Below are 21,320 nucleotides of genomic sequence, written 5' to 3' on the forward strand. Positions count from 1 at the left end.
CACTAAAGAAAAACTATTAGTTCTTTTCAACATTGTTTGGAATTGTAACCTGATCATGATACATTTTCATGAGTAAAGATGGATAGCAATTGTTTTGTGTCATGTACTTCAGTCACAAATGTTAGAGCATATATTAAGTTGAACATCACTGCAAAAGTAATTTCCAATTCTTGCAGTTTCCCTTACTAAAACACGAGAGGTACGTGCCTTGGAGTCTTCTGCTTCTAAAATAGGTTTGTTCTGATCTCATTTTTTTTTGCTTCCGATACTGATTCCTATACCTGAGATTCAGTATTGGCCAATAGAGAGTACTGATCCGATACTAATGGTTCATTTCCACTAAACGGTATTGTTTGTTACTCTATGCAATTATGTTTATTTCCATTGTGGTCCATGGTACCAAAATAATGAACCATACCGTACAACATTTTTGGTGCCCTTCCATAAAGGTACCTAGTACAGCGAAACTTGATAGGTTGACTAAAATCATCACTTCCTTGTGATATAACGAAATCCCCGTCACTGGTTCCACTTTTCTGTCCATGAGTTTATTTAGCTGTTTGCAAGATTGGGGTTATGCGCATGCTTCCACCAAGAGGGAGTGTTCCAGTAGGACAAGGAACTTGCTCAAAACTAAGTTTTAAGAAAGTGTTCCCTTGCTTTTGCTTTCGTTAACTATGTGTAGGTGTTCATGACATCGTAACCAAACCTCAACAAACAGGTTTTGTGAGTGTTTAGACTGAATATTTTACCCCAGGAAGGAATCTTTCATCTTTTTTTTTTTTTTTTTTTTTGAATGGCATCAAAATTTATAAATTTAAATGAATTCTGCCGTTGTTTTAGAAGAGAGCTGCTGTCTTTTAGAGCTTTTATTATCTTAAAAAATGAACAGTAACGTTTGTGCCCTTTCTTATTTATATTCTGAAAGCTCACTTTCACTTTTGTTAACCCTCCCTCTAAAATGGGTGGTTCTTTTAAAACTGTGAAGTAGACAGCATTAACTAATGTTCATTAGAACACGAAACACCTCAGGCTTTGTTGATATTGTTCGGTTCAATACATCTGGTTCCAAATGAACATTTTCATTTGAGATTTTTTTTCTGCTCTGTTAGTGAAGATAACATGGGTTCGTTAATTAGGTAAGGATATTTTAATTAGTCTTTTTGGACAATTAATTACATTATAATCAGTCTAAATTGGTGTTTAATTTACATCTTAACATTGAGAGATGAAATTTGTTTATTTATAGCAAGTGTCTCGATGGACATAATGTGCATCAGGAGGACACGTCCAGAACTGCTTTACAACAGTAAGTAGGTTTTTTTTGCATTTATTAAAATAAATAAAAAGAGCAACACTTGACTGTTATTGTAATAGGAAAATTACACAAGTTTTTAAATTGTATTTAATAGTTTTAATATAAGTAGTAATATGTACAAGGGATAAAGGACAAAAAAATGTTGCCATCATTTTCCATAGTTTGTCTGCTTCTGAATTTTTATAGACACACACAAAATATTGGAACTTAAAAATAATTTTTAAATAAAAATAAAAGCAAAACAATTACATTGGATTGCTGGCTGCACAGATACCAGCATAGTATTACCAACCTTCTTTATATTATATATATATATATATTTCAAAATATGTCATATGATTCATTCATGTATTCAGTTCATTCGATGCGTGATGTGTTGCATTGAGAGGTAAAGTGACGCGGATGTTTGACTTTATTAACCGCACTAGATGAGAGTGAGAGAGTGAGAGAGAGAGAGAGAGATTTTAAGGTTATTTATTTTAAGGTTCTTTATGATATGTAATGTAAGGGTCCCCCTTTTCCTGCAGAACGGAATCCAGAGGCCCTGGTCGAAGGTTAATCCGTGTTCGGTCTTTTCCTTGCATCCCTTTAAAAATCACTGAAATTTCTTAATCTTTTGCATTTCCAATTGTAGTACTGACCTTATACATAATTTTATCTGACTCCAATCTTAGGAGTCTGGGTCGCTTAGAGACCTTGTTTGGCCAGAACAGACTTACGACACATCTGGGCTAGTCCAGGTCTTAGTCAGAGTCTACCCTGTAGATCGCAAAAAGAGTATTTTTTTTATGCATTCCCTAAATAATAGCATGCTAAGCCAGTTTGGTGGACAGAAGTCAAGATCTCAAAAACGTGGCTCCGGCTCCATCCATCGATCGTTGATCTGACTCACCCTAGCACGCCAACAATGCGGAAAACCTCAGAAAATTATTTCAGACAATATTATAAGTTAACCAAGATTGACGTTTATTTTGCCAGGCAAGAATAGTTTCCAAATTGGTATAATTGATAATCATTTGCACAAGTGATCAGCAGTACAAAAATAACACAAAACAAAATAAAACAAACTTAAAAGGTCATTATACCTGGTCTTTAAAAAGTACATAGTGTGGTGTATGAGGACACACATCACACTACGGGCCGATCTGGCTACAGAATCGCGCCTTGTGTTTTGTCACTTTCCTTATATACTCAGACCAGACAAAGAGATACCAAATGTAGTTGTAAAAACCTTTTGGTGTTTAGGTTCCCGTGCTCCAGTGTCACACCTGGCTGGAACACATTCAGAGACCCAAAAGGAGGACACACCTCCTCCTCAACAGAACACAGTTCTACCAAGTTCTTAATCATATAAGTGATGACTGTGAAATTGTTGTTTACTCTCTTTTTAAATTCCTTTTGTTCATTTGGATATCTATTCTCAGATTAGTCTTATTGCATTTAGCTTCTTACAGCTTCTTACAGTAACAACATACGATAGAGGATCTAACTAAGAAATGTACATTTCCTTGTAATTAATAATTTTGTTGTTAGAAAGTAGACAGTAGGTCTAATAAATATTACAATCAATCAATAATGAATTGAACATATCCAGATGCATCAGAATAATGGGTTTACTACACAACACCAGTCTTATCTGTGTCTGAGATAACTTCCCTGAACTCTCTCCATCACTGATCTTATTCTCATGGTCACTAAATCCTATCTCATTCTCACGTTTATCTGAAGGAAGAGCCCGTTCTGTTCTTTTCTTCTTTATCCATCAAACATGGCAGCGCTCACTGATATCCTGTTTCATGTATTCATATCTAATCAAAAGTAACATTGTCCATAATACAAAAAGCATTAACATTATATTAGTAGCATTAATAGTGTTATTGTTGCAACTTAAATGTGGCAAAAATACTTTGTTTTTTAGAAGTCCTTTAGGGCAGTATTTCAAACATGATGATCACACTGCACGACAGTCAAGACATGTTAAAATGGGTTTTACATCAACCGACACATCATTGACCGCATTGGCTTAAATGTTGGCTATCATGAAAAGTAGACTGTTTAAACAGTGGCAAAACCAGCATATTTAAGAAGAATATTATAAGCAGCACCACGCACCTTACATGAAAACAGCAGCATGACCGTTGTTTATCATAGCAAAGACAACATATAAGATGAATTTCACGAGTGGATAACGAGAGCGCAGGAGTTTATGGCATATAGAAGAAATCTCCAGCATTAACTCTGATCATGGCTTGTCGTTAAATACAGAGAAAGTTTGATGTTCACCATAGGAGATGTCACACTGCAGCATTATTCATAAAATTGCCTTGAATTAAAGAAATATTTAAGAGTTTTCCATTTTTTTCCAGTTCGTCCAAAATTCCATAAGGCAACACCATGTTGTAGAGGATTAAAATTATTATTGTTATTACACATGTTTTTTTGTTTTAGTCGCAATCTTTTGTGACCAGAATATGAGCCCAATAAGTAAATTTTCCCAAATAGAACATACACTCCAGAAAATCATCAGCTAGTGGTTGACATTCCCCAGGTGGAGAGTGGGGCTGCACTGTTCATGCTAGACTCTGCCACTTGGAGAAATCGTCTCCAGTCCAGGGCCTGTAGGGTGTCAGACACTCCTGCTGCCAAACCTTGCAGGCATGTGGGCAAAGCCGAGAGATGCAATTATTCCCCACATTGTTCTGGCCTGTCCATCCAGAGACCAGTGCAGTGCTACTGTGATGAGTCAGAATGCAATGACTTCTGTTCCATCCAGTCTCAATGCCCACCACAACACACCTCCAGGTAGGGCGGTGACGCCGATAGTGTCATTCACACTGAGATTGGGTGCATGGCTTGCGCTACTCAACCCATCATGTTGGCTCATCCAGATGATTCGATTTGGATGAGAGCGCCCAGTCAGTTTCTTCAGAGGCAGGGCAGTGGTTCCACTGAAATATTTCAGAGGCTCCTGGGGCATATGACATCCGCAGCCACAGTCACACCACTTGGATTTCTCCATATGAGTTCACTTCAGCACAGCATTGCGCCGTGGGACACTTTGTGTGTAACATCACCAACCTTGCCTTTCTACAGGCCTGTGTGCCCTCTGAACAAGTATCCCAGCATTGTGTAGTCACAACAGATACCTTCACTTCGGCTGGGGTGCCACATTCAATGGACAGGCAAGCCTCAGGGCTCTGTACAGGGTTTTGACTGCTTTGGCACATCAACTGCCCAGAGCTGTTGGCAGTGCACCTTGCCTTGTGGCAGTTTCAGCAGTTCCGTGATTTGGAACCTCCATATGTGGCTCCTCGAAGGAACGTGACAGACTTGAGTGCTCTACCAACAGTTGTGGTGGACACCATCACTCAGGCCAAGGCCTCATCAATGAGGCAGGCCTATGCACTGAAGTAAAGTCTGTTCGCTGATTGGTGTTCACCCCAAGATGCTCAATTGGAGTAATGCTTTCTTTTCTGCTGTGGCTCTGGGAGGACGGCCATCTTGGGCAGTGGCTCTGGGAGGACGGCCATCTTGGGCAGAGTCGCCGTTACAGGGGTTGATGCGGTACCTCTTCCCCTGCTAAACCCAGCATGAATGATGACCCCACGGTCACTAAGGCAAACTCCACAAACTGTACAAGTAACCCACGTGGACCTTCACAAACAAGTTGTGTTTGATTTATTCCCTCACAAAAGAAGTGTATGAATAAACAATCCAGTAATTCTGAGAGGTGATCAAGGTCTAGGTATTCTTGGATGTAGCCCTCAAGCGCTTGGGGGCCCTGCTTGAGGGTTAGCAATGAAGTTGCGAGACACATACCTGGCCATGGTTCGGAAACGGTGCTGCATCCTGGTTCAATGTTGCATTCTGTTATGAATGATGGGTCTGAAGCATGCATATCCAATTGCTGGCTTTTATTAGGCAAAGATATGGTCAAAGCAGGCAGATGTCAAAACATAGAGTATAAGAGGCAAGGCAACAACAGAATCCAAAAACAGGCAAAGGTCGGGTCAGGCAGCAAACAATCAAAAACCAAAGAGTCTACAACAAGGGAAAAACAAGACTTAAATCGATTTTGCTTGACAATAAACTACAACAAGGCTGCAGTTCTCTCGGTTGGTGGTGCATTCCTCCACACTTTTTCCTTCCACTCAACTTTCTGTTAACATGCTTGAATACATCAGAGTGTGAACATCCAGCTTCTTTGGCAATATATTTTTTGTGGCTTACCCTCCTTGTAAACACAACTTAGAACCGTTAATGGCTAACAGTTAAAGCTCGATAGCAGTGTAGCTTGCATAAAAAAGCCTTGAACATAAAAAAAAACAACATTTTTTTTGATGACTAGATATAATAATTTTATGACTTTGTGAAGACAGAATACAGTAAAATGCTATGTTCTTTAGCCATATTAGAAATGCTTTATAAATTATAAATTATGAACAACATTATGTAGATTTTATTACATTAATATGATACAAAATTTCTTTTTTATTTTTACAAAATTCAGTTTTATTTGAAAACTGTACACGTATGTGAACACCATGCAACAAAGGAGAAAAATGTGATATAAAGCCACAGCTGACAATTTAAAATATTTTTTAATGGCATATAATGCTATTTTTATCAGCTCAATTATTATAAACAATAATTTTACAACATAATAACAATAAAACACATATTGTATGAACAATAGTTACAATACACTATATTGCCAAAAGTATTCGCTCATCTGCCTTGAATCGCGTATGAACTTAAGTGACATTCCATTCCTAATCCATAGAGTTCAATATGACGTCAATCCACCCTTTGCAGCTATAACAGTCTTAACTCTATGAAGACTGTCCACAAGGTTTAGGAGTGTCTTTATGGGAATTTTTGACCATTCTTCCGGAAGCTCATTTGCAAGGTCACACACTGATGTTGCACAAGAAGGCCAAGCCCAGCTCCTGAAAAACAACCCCACACCATAATTCCCCCTCCACCAAACTGTACACTTAGCACAATGCAGTCAGACAAGTACAGTTCTCCTGGAAACCGCCAAACCCAGACTCATCTATTAGATTGGCAGATGGAGAACCGTGATTTGTAACTCTTGGCGTGCTTTACAACACTACCTCTGAGGCTTTGCATTGCATTTGCTGAGGTATGACTTGGCAGCTATGGAAACCCATCACATAAAGTTTGAAGGGTGTGTAGCGACCTCTTTGCCTCTTTGCACTCTGTGCCTCAGCATCCAATTACCCTGCTCCATCAGTTTATAATATGTAATATAATGTAGCATTTTTAATAGCTTTTTATTTCTTACAGTTCATAAAGTTTAAATTTATTGCATGACGATTCTTTTCCATAACACTGAATGTGGTTCCAAAGGTAATAAACAGTTAATATTATTAATTCTCCTTCCCGCTCAGACTAAACAAATGACTCAGAATACCTTAACACTCGAGGGATGATGAACGAATGACTCAAACAAAAAGATTTAAAACAGTTGTCTTACTGAAGCCTCTTCACAACTTCTTTTAAAACCTTTTTTGTAAATACAAAAACAACACAATCCCCAACACACAAAATATTAGTTTTTTTTTTCACTTGATGTAGTATTTTGTGTGTATTAATATTTCTTATTTCTAGAGATGAACTCGAAGAGTACAAGCAGAATTATCAGCAAGAACTCCAAGCACGGTATAGTATTTTATATATGTCTCTTCTCTCTTTTCTAAAAATATTTCTTAGGGTGTGTTCATGTTCAGTACATTTCATAAATTGAAGTCAAGTTTATCAATTCTATTATCTTGCCCATTTTCATAATTTTGACTTAAATTCCTGCATGGCCTTGTTAGCTAAACTGAACATCCAATTGGTCTGATTGACGGTTTGCAACGGTTTTTGCTTTTATTTTAGTATTTTAGTTCTCCTTGTCTTGATCCTTTGTTTTGCATTTTGCATATTTTTTAATTTAATTATTTTACTCTTTGTTTTAATTGATATAAACCTATGTCACTCAGTCTGTTAATGGGTTCTCCTTCAGATCCGTGACTGGAAGGAGACATTAATACTCACCAATCATTCAATTTGTTACGATTTGCTAGCACCAGTTTGAAGCCCACACAGAATTTTGCTTTAATTCTTCATGATATATATTTTAAAAGGTACAGGAAACATTTCTTACCACATGTCAGAGCTGCCACTGTATTCGTGATCTTAGTCCTATTCTTGTTTTGCATGTGTTAATGTATCACTGTATACATTTGTATTTTTTTGTTTTGATACAGTAAACAATACCAAGACGAGCTGAAAAAAACAAGGTAATACTTATATACTAAATAATTAAAGTATGTAAGTAGTCCATATACGACAACGACTGACAAAATAATTCCTTGCATTGACCTTTGCGGCCTAAATAAAATAATATTAATCATATGTGACCTTTTGATAATAATTAATAACTTAAAATAATATCCAAATGCATAAATAATCAAACGTGAAATTCTGACGTCAGCCAACATCCTCTGTGTGAGGAAAGTGTTTGTAAGTATCTGTTTTGTTGCAAATCCATAAATGAGACATCAAGTAAAATTTTAGGAAGCGTATTGAATCTTCTGCACAGCTGCATCTCGGTTGCAATCCAAGTCTCACTTATATGACGTCCCCTGCATTTCTATGGAAAATAGAAAAGAGCTGTGAAATACATAGACATGGATGTCTCATACTCACCTAAAACCCCTGAGAAGCAATGGAATTAAGAGATGATGTAAAATCTGACTTTGGCAGTAAGAAAGCCGTACAACAGTAATTTGTGTTTGGCAAGTTTTCTTTATTAAAAATATAAACAGCGTCAGCAGGAGTATATTCGGGTACATATTTCACTTACCAATTACGCTCTACGCGGCTGACAAACCCAAAGAATTTGTTGAAAGTCAAGACCCGTACCCATACAGTTTTTGTTCAAGTGCTGTGATCTGCATATGTTGATGGCTTTCATGACGGTCTAACTAAATTAAAGTGGAGCATTTTATCCCCATGAGTTACCTCGGTGACAACATCTGTGGCCCATCTGCTACCAATGCTAGAACAAGCTGCAAGTATCCCCGTATGCATCACATTACTGTCATGTCTTAAGAAGTGTCACGTTCTGGTAAAGACATGATGGAAAAGCGCCTCTGCTGTCTCCATCGCGGTGGGAAGACCCCGGAGTGGAATTAACTTGCAGGATTTTGAAAACCGATCAACTACAACAAGGATGGCAGTGTAGCCATTAGGGAAAGGTAGGTCCGTGGTGAAGTCTAACGCAATATGGGACCAGGGTCGACGGGGAATTGGTAAGGGCAGGAGTTTACCTTCAGGTAACGAGGAGTGGAGGTGATGGTGCAGACTGAACATCCTTTGATGTAACAGCCGACATCCCGGGCCATGTTGGGCCACCAATAACGGTTTTGGAGGAGCGAGAGTAGACGTGGAATGGCAGGATAGCGGGAGTGAATCGACCTTAGAAACAGTGGACAGACATTCGTTCAGGCAATCATGACTCCATTTGACAATCTCACCAGTTAATGATCGGTTGATGTTGCTTCAGCCAGGGCCAGCCCAGAACCACGTCTACGGTTGCTTCCTCCAGCACTAGCAGAGTAATCCGTTCTGTGTGCAGAATGCCTATGTCACATCTCTGGACTCTGTTATTGTTTTTGTCTCGTGCCACGTGCTCTCTGTGCCCTACCTTCCCTTCGTGTGAATTGTATTATTGTCTTCAGCTGTGTCTCATTAGTTTAGTCAATTATGTTGTATATTTAAGTCCTGTATGTTTGTCTTGAGTTTGTCCGATCGACAATGTCCTTACACGTGGTTTATGTTCTGCCTGCCCGAGGTCCTTACGTGGTTTATGTTCTGCCTGCTTGTATACATTTATTTTGCCCATTTGAGAATTAAATCTGTTTATTTTACTTCTCGAGTGCTCCTTCCCTGCGTCAAACCGCTAAACGTGACAGCCTATTTGAAGGGTGAGAGGTGGAGTACAGTGACGTACCTGGCCCTTGCTTAACGGTTTTCCTTGGATGGTTGTAATTTGGTAAGTGGTAGAATTTTTGAGGCGAGGAAGACCAATACGAGAGAGGTTGTGAGATGATATTAAGTTTCCTGCTGCTCTTGAATCCACCAGCACCTTGACTAGAGAGAGATGATTATGGTAGAGAATGTATGCGATGACATGTGGAAATTGGGAGACTGCAGGGATTATAGTGGTAACACTAACCACAGGCTGTGGGCGACGGACAGGGCAGGAACTGAGTAGGTGTGCTGGGGAGCCGCAGTACAAGCACAGGCCCTCTAGTACTCGGCGCGATCTCTCCCGGGCTGTTAGATGGTAGTACTCAGTTAGCATGGGTTCCAGTGTGGGGAGATTGTTGGATGTGGATGAGGAGGCAGATTCCGGGGTAATGGAAAAGGCAGACAGGTGTTGGGCTACACAAGTAGGCTTGTGTACGAAAGTCTCCAGGCTCATGTTGTCATCGTAGATGGCTAATTGTTGTTGCACAGAGGGATTGAGCCCTCAGCAAAATACTGACAGGAGGGCGGTGTCGTTCCATCCACTTCGCCTGAGTTGCAGAAGTTCGTCATGAACTGAGAGAGTAGTAGAAGGTTGGCCAAACACCTCTTTGAAATGTTCCAGAAAGGTTTTGAGGGCATTTACTCATGGACTATTCGAGTTCCACAGCGCTTCTGCCCATTGTAGAGCTCTGCCTGTCAATAGAGAGTTATAAAAGCTATTTTCCCTGGTTCAGAGGAAAAGAGGTGTGGCTGCATCTCTAAATAAAGGGAACACTGTAGGAGAAACCCATTGCAGGCGGTTGCATCCCCTGCGAACATGGTGGGTCGAGCAACGGGACACGGAGGATTAGTAGGCGGGAGTAGCGCATCGCGTATGGCCTGAACAAACGCTTGGTACGGCTTCACTGACGGAATCTCTTGTGACTTCATGCTCGTTACTTTTGTTTAGTTATTTTTCTTTCAGGGCTGATCATCTTCTGATCTTCAACTCCAAAGCTCATGATGATAATGCCGTCCGTTATATTCCATCAGACAATACCCTCTCACAAGAACAGAACAAAGAAGACTTGGATAAATTCTATACAGAGCTGGGTTACCAAAACCTGAATTACCTGAAGGCTATGTGCACCACCTCCGCTCGCGTGGTATTCAACGCCACAGATGGGTGTTTCAGCGGAATTGGGTTCAGAATCGCAACGGTGATGTTGCTGTTCCAGAACATCATCGACAAGAAAAACCAGACTGTTTGAGCCTTCAGCATACTATTACTATTTGCTTTGATGAGCAATAACATTCTGAGGGTTCAAGTTACTGGAGTTATCCTCCAAGAATTAAGAGATGAGCAATTCATCATTGCAAAACTGAAAGAAATCAGAGAAAAGCTGCTGGACGAGTCGAAACAACGAGGAACACCTCAAGGCCGCACAGGTGTTCCTCATTACTCACCCCCACTTAAGCAGTCACCAAACGGACAGTCATTGTGAAGTCTTGTTTTTGCCCAGCTGTTTTTGAGCGTTTCTGAAACTAGTTCCCCGTATCTGTTTGTCTTGCTGCCTGCCATTTTTTTCTCTCTGCCAGGATTTACTGACCTTGACTGTTTGCCGTCCGCCCCGACCACTGCCTGATACTGTTTATGATTCCCTGTGATATCCCTGTCATTGTCGTTGATTCTCTGCCTGTATGATCACGATCAATAAATGCTGCAAATGAATCCGAACATCTCCGACTCCTACATTAGACTTGGTTTCTCCTGAGTATTTCACAATAGATTGATTAATGATTAAAAGCTGTTTGTTTGCTAGTTCTACTTCTTGTCGTGAACTTTCAACAGCAATATTTAACTTATATTTAAACTTATAGTTCTGTGTATTGTATAGTTTCATACTAACTGATTCATACAAATCGTTACAACATTTAAAATTTAAGTCTTTTCTGCAAGAAAAAATAAATGTTTTCAGTTTTTTTTTATAATGTGTATTTTTATTTAGAAATGAACTGGAAGAATACAAGAAGAACAGTCAAGCAAGGTATAGTATAACATTAGAATATATAATTTATTGGTATTTTCACAGTCATTAACAATAGTTTTACCATTTAAAAAAACCACAAACTTATATATATATATATATATATATATATATATATATATATATATATATATATATATATATATATTTTTTTTTTTTTTTTGTCTTTGTTGTGACAAATAATAATAAAGAGCCAAGCACTTAAATGGCATTGTATTCTTATTTTCCATGTGTTATTACTGTATACATTTGTATTCTTTCTTTTAAAACAGTGAAAATCGATACAAAGAGCAGCTGGAACGAAATAGGTAATATAAATTGTAAAAAATAATAATAAAACTGAATTTATATCATTACTAAATACTGTCATGCATGTTATATTTATGCACCTCAAGTAATGAAAAAATTATTTGGCAAAATTAATTATGAATTAAAATTCATTGTTCACAATCTGAGTTGGAAAGAGAATCGATTAGTTCACCGTTCGTTGTTTGGTCATGTGTCGTGACAGCATTGAATCATTATATTTATTGTTTATTCAGTTACATGATAAATTTCTATAAAAATCAGTAAATATTAGTCACCTGTTGCTGACCACTGCTATTGGATTTTGTACATGCACTCCCTGAGATGACTCATTTTTCCTGATTTACAATAAAGATTTGTTCAAAATGAAGATTCATTCAAGAACAATCTATAACTGTTCTCTATTTTAAAGTCTTACCAACAACAGCGTTTCTGTAAATACAAATAAAGCTAAATATTAGTTGTTTCTTTACTTGATGTATTATTTATGAGATATTTCTTATTTCTAGAGTTGAACTCGAGCAGTGGAAGACGAATTTTCACTATCAACTCCAAGCATGGTATAGTATTATAGAATATACTGTTGTTTTTAAAAGACCTTGGCAATACTTTTACAATTTCAAAACTGTACAGAACTTAAATTTTCTTATTTACATCAAATAAAGAAAGACATACTCACCAGTCGAGTAATTCGTTACAACTTATTAGTATCAGGTTGGACCTCCTTTTATCTTCTGAACTCTTCCTTTACTCTTCATGATATATATTGAAAGAAGTACAGGAAATGTTTTTTAACCGTGTGCTGCCACTTCTTTGAGTAATCACTCTCCAAATTGTGAAGTTTTGATGCTAGAAGTCAGATTTAATTACTAGTTTCTTTATTATAAGAGACAACAAAGCAGAGAAACTTCTATGAGAAGTCTATGGGCCATACTTAAAGATCTAATCGCAAAGTCTAAGGTGCATAGCGCAAGTGCACTCAGGGTGTGTCCACATCTACCTTTTATTTTTATGTATGTAGCCTACACAATATTATTCTTTTACACTGTAATCCTTTAGTTTTCAATATTTGATGCTGTGCATCTGTTTGTACAAGTGCTGTGGACTCGCCCAGAGGTGCATTTTCTACTAACATACTCTTTAAATACCAAAAAAACACTGCGCCATTGACTTTAGGATTTAGACCAGGTTTGACTTGATCTATGGCAGTCTATTTTTAGTTCCTCAAAAGAACAAGAACAACACACTTTTTCTGACCAGAACGCCCACGAGTGCACTAATCGGCGCAAATGCAATAGCTAATTAAGCAATGTGACGCTTAATGGGAAAATGAGAACTACGTCAGACTGAAACTAGCAAACACACTTGCGATGCACCCTTGCGCTGGGTGTATGATAGGGTTCTAAGTCTCTTCTCTCTTTTATATGATTGTTTTTAACACGATGTTCGTGTTTAATACATTTCATACGTTGAGGTCAATGTTTAGCAATTTTCTTACCTATTTTCATTCATCCTATTCTTGTTTTATATATGTTAAGGCATCACTGTATGCATTTGTGTTTTTTTCTTTTACTTCAGTGACTATCAATACAAAAAAATAAGGTCATTCTGAATAAAGTCATGTATAATATTACTTATTAGTATTAGTAGTTTAACTGTTATGTTCGTATATACATATTTGTGCAAAAAACATTTTGTACAGTTAAAAATGACATTACAAAACACATTACTTTTTTTATTCTTAAAAATATACACAAATAAAGGGATGAATAGGTACAATTTATTAATATCAAGTTGAATCTACTGAATCTACTGCCCTTTAAAATGTTGCATTCATTCTTTATGACATACACATATTCTTGTCTGTACTGTGCTATCAGCTAAATATGTCAATTCTAATATTTATATATACAGCCACAGTCCTCCTATATAGAGACAAAAACTTTAATGACATCCTCATGTCAAGTTTTTCTATTACTGTATACATTTGTATTCTTTCTTTTAAAACAGTGAATATCAATACACAGAGAAGCTGAAACTATACAAAGAGGAGTTGAAACGAAAAAGGTAATATAAACTGATGTCATTTATAATGTTATAAGGTCCAAGAACTGATCCTTTTGGTGCTCCACACTTTACTGGTGATAACTTAGATGACAAAAAGCAATGTGGTAGTATTTGGACATGTAGGAGAAAGCATCATAAAGCTTGCTCTTGAATGCCTGTATAGTTTTGCATTCTATTAGTAGTGCATAAAAATCACTCTTCACAGTTTATTTTTAGGATCTGTTCTTGCTTTTAAGTAATTGCTAAAATGTTATGTATCACTTCCCTAACATATAAACTACTTATGCAAACATTAATGACACTACAAACAATACAAAACTATACTGTGGAAAGAGTCAGAAAGAGGTCAGCGTTTGTACTCTTGTCAAGTGACGTGACAGCTTTGAATAGATAATTTAGTTCATTTACAAACTTCCTTTTAATACATAATTTTAAACCATCATTCCTGATACGTTTCTGGTCTTAAATTTTAGCTTTTTCTTTCTTACGGTTTATAAATGTTTGAGTTTATGTCATGATCAATGTGGTTATAAATGTAATAAATAGCCTATTTCTAGCTCAGGTTGTCACATGATGAATGAATGACTCAAACCTGAAGTCTCGAAACAGTTGAACTCATTTCAGTACATAACCTATAGGATGTTGTGCACGCACTCCCCGGGAACACTTGTTCTTCCCAAGACAACTTAAAGATTCATTCAAGAATGACCCATTACTGTTCTCTATTCTAAGGTCTAAAGCATCTTTACAAAATACAATACAAATACAAAAAAAAAATGTGTTACCTGATGTGTTTTATGTTTCTTATTTTCAGAGATGAACTCGAACGGTGCAAGAAGGATTTTCTGCATGACCTCCAAACACGGTATAGTATTATAGAGTGTACTGTTGTTTTTAAGATACCTTGGCAATACTTTTATGTTCTGAATTTTGCCCCCCAACGACAGACTGTTGGCTTGGTGTTTACTGGGCTATAAACATAATGTCTCAATTATTATGGTCCAACATTATTAATTTTAATAATTAAAATGACTGAAAATAGATATCAAGAGAAAACGCTTGGGAGTCCGCAACAACAAAACGATACTTTGCTTGTCCAGTTTGGTATAGCCCAGACTATCTGGCCACCAAACAGGAAAACACTGGAGAAGAAGCAGAGGGAGTAAAGACAGACAGATCAGAGGTCCTTCTTCTGGCCTGGCGTTACAATTTTAGATTAAGTGCAGTAAAACAAGCATATTGCTATTCTATTTTTTTGGCTGTAAAATACTTTAATTACTCCTGCTATTTTGTTTTACCATCAATGTAAGTTTAGTGTAGTAAATAGCATTTATTTATGCTACAATAAAATAAATTAGTTTCAAGATGGTGCCGTTGAGGTCGGCTCGCGTCATGACCGCTCCGGCAAAACTTTGTTTTTTTGTTAATTGTTTGTATTTTGAATAGTCTGCGCTATTTTCTTTATATAAGATGGTTATTACTACATATGACCGAGCCACTCTTATATCTATTGGTGTACAATGCACCCACCTTTCGCCGTTTTTAAACACCCATGTTGGCCAAGCGAGATCCTGTCGAAGACAAAAGGACGCGACCCGCACCGGCTCCATGAGGGAAACGAGCCGGCGTCAGGAACAGGTTGAGGGCATGCTCACACCGCACTCCCCTACCTAGTGTCCTGTTAGCCAATGTCCAGTCTCTGGAAAACAAGCTCGATGACCTCAGGGCAAGGATCAAGTTCCAGAGAAACATTTGGGACTGCAATCTTTGGCTGAACCCAGCGGTACCGGACCATGCCGTACAACCGGCCGAGTTTTTCTCTGTTTACCGCATGGACAGAACATTGGAGTCGGAGAAGACAAGGGGAGGTGGAGTGTGTCTGATGGTGAACAACCGCTGGTGCGACAGCGCAAGCGTTGTTACTCTTTCACGCTCCTGCACACCAAACCTGGAACTTCTAACCATCGCCCTTTCTATCTTCCACGGGAATTCAGCTTGGTCATAGTCAGTGCCGTTTATATTCCACCTCAAGCGGACACGGACACTGCAATATGGGACTTTCACGATCACCTAACAACACACCAGTCACAGCACCAGGACACCGCACTCATTGTGCTTTCCTCATTCCTCAAGCGTGCACTGCCGAACTTCCACCAGCACATCAATTGCCCCACCAAGGGTGAAAGGACACTGGATCACTGCTACACACCCTTCATAGAGAGCTAAAAGGCAAAATCATGCCCTCCATTTGGTAAATCGGACCATGCCGCCATGTTCCTCGAGCCTGTTTACAAACAGAGGCTGAAACAGGAAGCCCCGGTACAGAGGGAGGTGTCACACTGGTCTGACCATTCGGTGGCCACTCTGCAGGACGCTTTGGATGACGCAGACTGGGCCATGTTCAGGTGTAGCTCCAAGGACGTCACCGTGTTTACGGAAGCGATGGTGGGATTCATCGGGAAACTAGCGGATGACACAGTAGAGAAAACCGACATCAGGACGTTTTCCCAACCAGAAGCCGTGGGTAGACAAAACTATCCGCGACTGTCTGAGATCCCGCTCCGCAGCCTATAACACAGGGATAGTCACCGAGGATATGACATAAAACACAGCTGCGTTGTACAACGTGCGCAGAGCAGTGAAGGAGGCAAAGAGGCGCTACGGGAGGAAACTAGAGTCACAGTTTCAACACAGTGACTCTAGGAGCCTGTGGCAGGGACTGAGAAACATCACGGACAATAAAACGCCAACTTCCAGAGTGGAGAGCGTGGATGCTTCTCTGGCATATGAGCTAAATAACTTTTATGCTCGTTTCGAGACTGCAGCTAATCACGCTAGCGGCACTAGAAGTATGATGAACAGCATGCATGCCGAGAGAGCCGGAGAGTAAATCACATTCACCATTTCGGAGCACGACGTATGGAGGGCATTCAGGAGAGTGAACACCAGGAAGGCAGCAGGACCTGACGGCATCACAGGCCGGGTTCTGAGAGCCTGTGCTGACCAGCTAGCACTGGTGTTCACTGAGATATTCAATCTCTCCCTGAAACAGTCTACAGTCTACCTCAACCATCTTGCCTGAATGATTACCGCCCTGTAGCTCTGACGTTGTTAGTGATGAAGTGCTTCAAGAGACTCATCAGAGACTTCATCACTGCATCACTACCGGACACACTCGACCCACTACAGTTCGCCTACCGCCAGAACCGGTCTACGGAGGATGCCATCACACACCTCCTCCACACAACCACGAGCCACCTGGATTTTAGAAAAGGAAACTATGTGAAAATGCTATTCATGGACTATAGTTCAGCATTCAACACCATAGTTCCCTCCACACTCGCCTCGAAGTTGGAGGTCCTGGGACGCAGCCCAACCCTGTGTCACTGGATCACCAACTTCCTGACCGACAGACCACAAGCCGTACGGATGGGAAAACACACCTCATCCTCCCTCAATCTCAGCACTGGAGCCCCTCAGGGTTGTGTTCTGAGCCCCCTGCTGTACTCGCTGTACACACATGACTGTGTGGCCACTACAAACTCCACCACCATCATTAAATTTGCTGATGACACTGTCGTGGTGGACCTTATTTCCAACAACGATGAGATGGCCTACTTTCAGGAGATCAACAACCTGGAGAGAACAATCTGCTCCTGAACGTCAGCAAAACAAAGGAGTTAATAGTGGACTTCAGCACGAAGCAGGTGCGCTCTTACCATCCCATCATGATCAACAGGACCCCAGTGGAGAGAGTGGACAGTTTTCGGTACTTGGGTGTTCACATCACGCAGGACCTGTCTTGGACCTGTCACATCAACACCCTGGTGAAGAAGGCCCGGCAGCGTCTATACCATCTGAGGCCCTTAAGGGACTTCAGACTCCCATCTCAGGTGCTCAGGAACTTTTACACCTGTACCACTGAGAGTGTCCTGACAGGAAACATCACCTCCTGGTTCAGGAACAGCACCATGCAGGACAGGCGAGCCCTTCAGAGGGTGGTGCGGTCAGCTGAGCGCACCATCCGCACTGAGCTCCCTGTGCTGCAGCACATCTAAAACAAGCGGTGCTGTACCAGGGCCAGGAAGATTGTCGAAGACCTCAGCAATCCCAACAATGGACTCTTTTCTCTGTTGCATTGAGGAAAGCGCTTTCGTTCCCTGAAGGCAAACACAGAGAGAATGAGGAGGAGCTTCTTCCCGCAGGCCATTCGAAGTCTGAACCAGAAAACACCCAGCACCTAATCACCGGGATTCCCATGTTCACCCCTCTTTCCCCAGATACTCGCCACTTACAATTGGACAATTACACTGGACAATATTGCACTAGATACTTTACATTGGACATTCATCTGAGCATTGGTTATTTGGGGTGAAGAATTAGTAAGGTTAGGATCAGGATGAAGCAATAATTCAGAAGCCAGATGAGAAATATTAACGGGAGTCGATATTGCTTATTATTTGTATTCGTTGCTTTGAACACTGAGCAGATGAGGCAGGCGTGGGCACCGCCGCAAAAATCTGCAGTGTTGCCTTAGACATTTGCCATAATTGGAATTAATGCAAGGATGGCCGCGGGAAGAGGAGAGGCGGCGGTTGGGGAGGTTGAGGACTAGGCGATTAGGAAGCAGAGTTGGGAATCTTGGGACGAAACTTGTGGACAGAGCAGGTACGGGGCAGGGAGGGATAGAAGGATCGATAAAGGGGCATGTGATGGATGAATGTGAGATGGTCCTGCAGACCATGCAGGTGATATTGGCAACCAGTGAAAATGCGGTTATGGAGTTTGGTGTCTATGGCCTCCCAGTATGGCCATTGGTTCCACTGGGAAACTCTGATCGCGCACTTTGTGGAAAAGAGTTTATGGTAAGTGTAGAAGTGGGAGCCCCCATAAGACAGTGCAAGTTTGAGCCCCAATATGACTGCCGAATTTTGTTCAAATTCTTCATGATATATATTTCAAAAGGAACAGGAAACATTTCTTACCACATGTCAGAGCTGTCACAGTCATCTGTTGAGCTTTATGGTTTATATAAGTATTGAATTACTTTCAGATTGATGTAGGCCTAAATCTGGTGTATTTGTGTTAACAAACATGTGTTAACATATAACCTTTTGTTTCCTTTTAATATAGTGAATATATATACAAAGAGGACCTGAAAAAAATACGGTAATACTTATATACTAAAAAAAAATAAAATTCTGTATAACATCACTAGATGAATTGTTATAATCATTGTGTTATGTTCATGCTTACATATTGTTGCAAATAAAATACACAAATAAAAGGTTTTACAGTTACAATGACTGTTAAAATGTATTTTTATGCTGTATTTCTTAATTCTAGTCATGAACTGGATCAATACAAGATCAATTCTGAACACTTCCAAGCAAGGTATAGTATTAGAATAGAATATATTGATATATATATATATATATATATATATATATATATATATATATATATATATATATATATATATATATTCTTGTCAGCTAAATATGCTGAGTAAATAACCGAGCACAGTTTTCTTGTTTTCCATGTGTTATTGTATTACTGTATATATTTGTATTCTTTCTTTTAAAACAGTGAATATCAATACAATGAGGAGCTTAAACAATACAAAGAGGAACTGAAGCAATGCAAGGAGGAGCTGAAACAAAAAAGGTAATATAAACTAAAATCATTTTTAACATTACTTAATAATGAATTATAATTATTGATGGAAATAGCAGGGTTTTAAATAAACAACTACATTTTTTCCAGTAACGAATAAGCAAATGAATTACTGTTTCCCCTGTTACAATGACGCTACTTTTACTGACAAACAAAAAGCAGTGTTACTATAAGTCATTATAGTGCAGTGTAACATAACTTGTATTTGACATATGATAAGCTCTAGTATGAAGGCACATGGGTCACCGATGCTTTAACTCACCTACACAAAGAAACATATAGAGCTAGACTGGACAGCCCTTAGCAAAGTTTGCAGGGTTGAGGAGATGCTCAAAGTATTTCTTTCACCACCCAACGATGTCCCCTGTCGAAGTCAGCACTTTATACATTGTTAGCAGGGTATTGCTTCGCCCTCCTGAGGTGTCGGACAATTTGGCAGAACCTCTTCGAGGCCGTCCGATAATCCTTCTCCAAGGCCTCGCCAAACTCCTCCCAGACCCGAGTTTTTGCCTCCACAATCACTCGGGCCGCAGTCCGCTTGTCCCACCGGTACCTGTCAGCTGCCTCAGGAGTCCGATGAGCCAACCAGGCCTGATAGGACTCCTTCTTCAGCTTGACGGCATCCCTTACTTCTGGTGTCCACCACCGTGTTCGGGGGTTGCCACAGCTTCAAACAGTCACATCAACAATGGAGGCAGAGAACATAGTCCACTCGGACTCATTGTGTCTGGCCTCCCTCGGGAACATCATATATCATATAATGCTGTGAAACAAACTACTATGACGATTACATTCCCAAGGTGTCCACAGAGACTTGATAATATTTTTAATAATATATTGAATTTAATAGGTGTCTCTCACATTATGCCACAGAGACATTAATATACTGTAGATTAGAGTAGAATGTTTAATAAGATTTTTTTTCTGTTGGGTGTCATTTTCCTTTATTTACCATATTTATATAGTTATATAGTTATTTGACATATTTGAATAGTTACTTTCCCCGGTAATTAGTTACTTTTAATGATGTAACTCAGTTACTGACTTTTTGTAAGACGTAACTAGTAGCTATAACTAATTACTTTTTTAAAGTAATCTGCCAAAACACGGTTATAATCATGCATATTATGTTTGTTTTTTTAAAAACATGTTTGTGAACCTAATATAATGAATAAATGGACCCATTCTTATTATTGACTACTTGCTCTGTATATGGACCCAGTGTTGACAGCAATGCTTTCATATGTACACCCCCCAGTCCTGAGCCTTACAGTGAGGTGATTAGTTCCTTGGTATGCCCTGGTACTTTTTTCATTCCTATAGAGTCATATAGGAGCTGATGAGCTTGTGTTTGGCCCTTTTTTGGCCGTGTTCATCGACTGTCCCTCAGGAATACGATGTCCACATGTCCACTTGTGGGCCAAGAGTGCAGTGGCTGTGGGATTTTGACGAAGTTCGCTTTGTTGATGCCCCCATCCTCCAGGCTGTGCTATTCAGCTCTGCAGTACAGTGGAAGACTGGGGCAATCCAGCACGGCTTGGACGCCTACTTCCAAGTCTCAATTCTTCCTCGACACAGACCGTTTCTTCGGTTTGCATTTGAGGGTCGAACCTGGCAGTACAATGTTTTCTCCATTGGGTTGTCCCTGTCCCCTTCGTCTTTGCCCCATCCCCTGTGGACATCACATTAACTATCTCAACAACTGTCTCATCATGGCCCATTCTCAAGACCAGTTGTGAAAAACACAGGGAACTGGTGCTCCAGCACCTCAGCTAGTTGGGACTTCAGGTCATCTGGGAAAATAGCAAGCTCTCCCTCTGCAGAGAATCTCTTTTCTCAGTGTGGAGTATGATGGCACGTTTCTCAAACAAGCTCGCCCAGTC

The 21,320-nt window shown here is 39.6% G+C and overlaps 1 protein-coding gene across 50 annotated transcripts in view; it reads left to right on the forward strand.

The window, feature by feature from the left end:
* Positions 1–985: 985 nt before the first annotated feature.
* The window catches only part of LOC122331512 (trichohyalin-like), a 590,129-nt gene continuing 569,794 nt past the window's right edge, over positions 986–21,320 (forward strand). For all 50 annotated transcript variants that reach the window (XM_043228947.1, XM_043228958.1, XM_043228951.1 and 47 more), the window contains exons 1-12: positions 986–1,139; positions 1,250–1,309; positions 6,953–7,003; positions 7,594–7,626; positions 11,350–11,388; positions 11,661–11,696; positions 12,204–12,254; positions 13,705–13,761; positions 14,576–14,626; positions 18,895–18,930; positions 19,108–19,155; positions 19,351–19,428. In XM_043228947.1, coding sequence (XP_043084882.1) covers positions 1,123–1,139; positions 1,250–1,309; positions 6,953–7,003; positions 7,594–7,626; positions 11,350–11,388; positions 11,661–11,696; positions 12,204–12,254; positions 13,705–13,761; positions 14,576–14,626; positions 18,895–18,930; positions 19,108–19,155; positions 19,351–19,428 — 557 coding nt within the window. In that variant the 5' untranslated portion in view covers positions 986–1,122. The remainder of the gene's footprint in view (positions 1,140–1,249; positions 1,310–6,952; positions 7,004–7,593; positions 7,627–11,349; positions 11,389–11,660; positions 11,697–12,203; positions 12,255–13,704; positions 13,762–14,575; positions 14,627–18,894; positions 18,931–19,107; positions 19,156–19,350; positions 19,429–21,320) is intronic.

The sequence above is a fragment of the Puntigrus tetrazona genome, unplaced genomic scaffold (genome assembly GCF_018831695.1).
Source record: "Puntigrus tetrazona isolate hp1 unplaced genomic scaffold, ASM1883169v1 S000000001, whole genome shotgun sequence".
NCBI classification, from domain to species: Eukaryota; Metazoa; Chordata; class Actinopteri; order Cypriniformes; family Cyprinidae; genus Puntigrus; species Puntigrus tetrazona.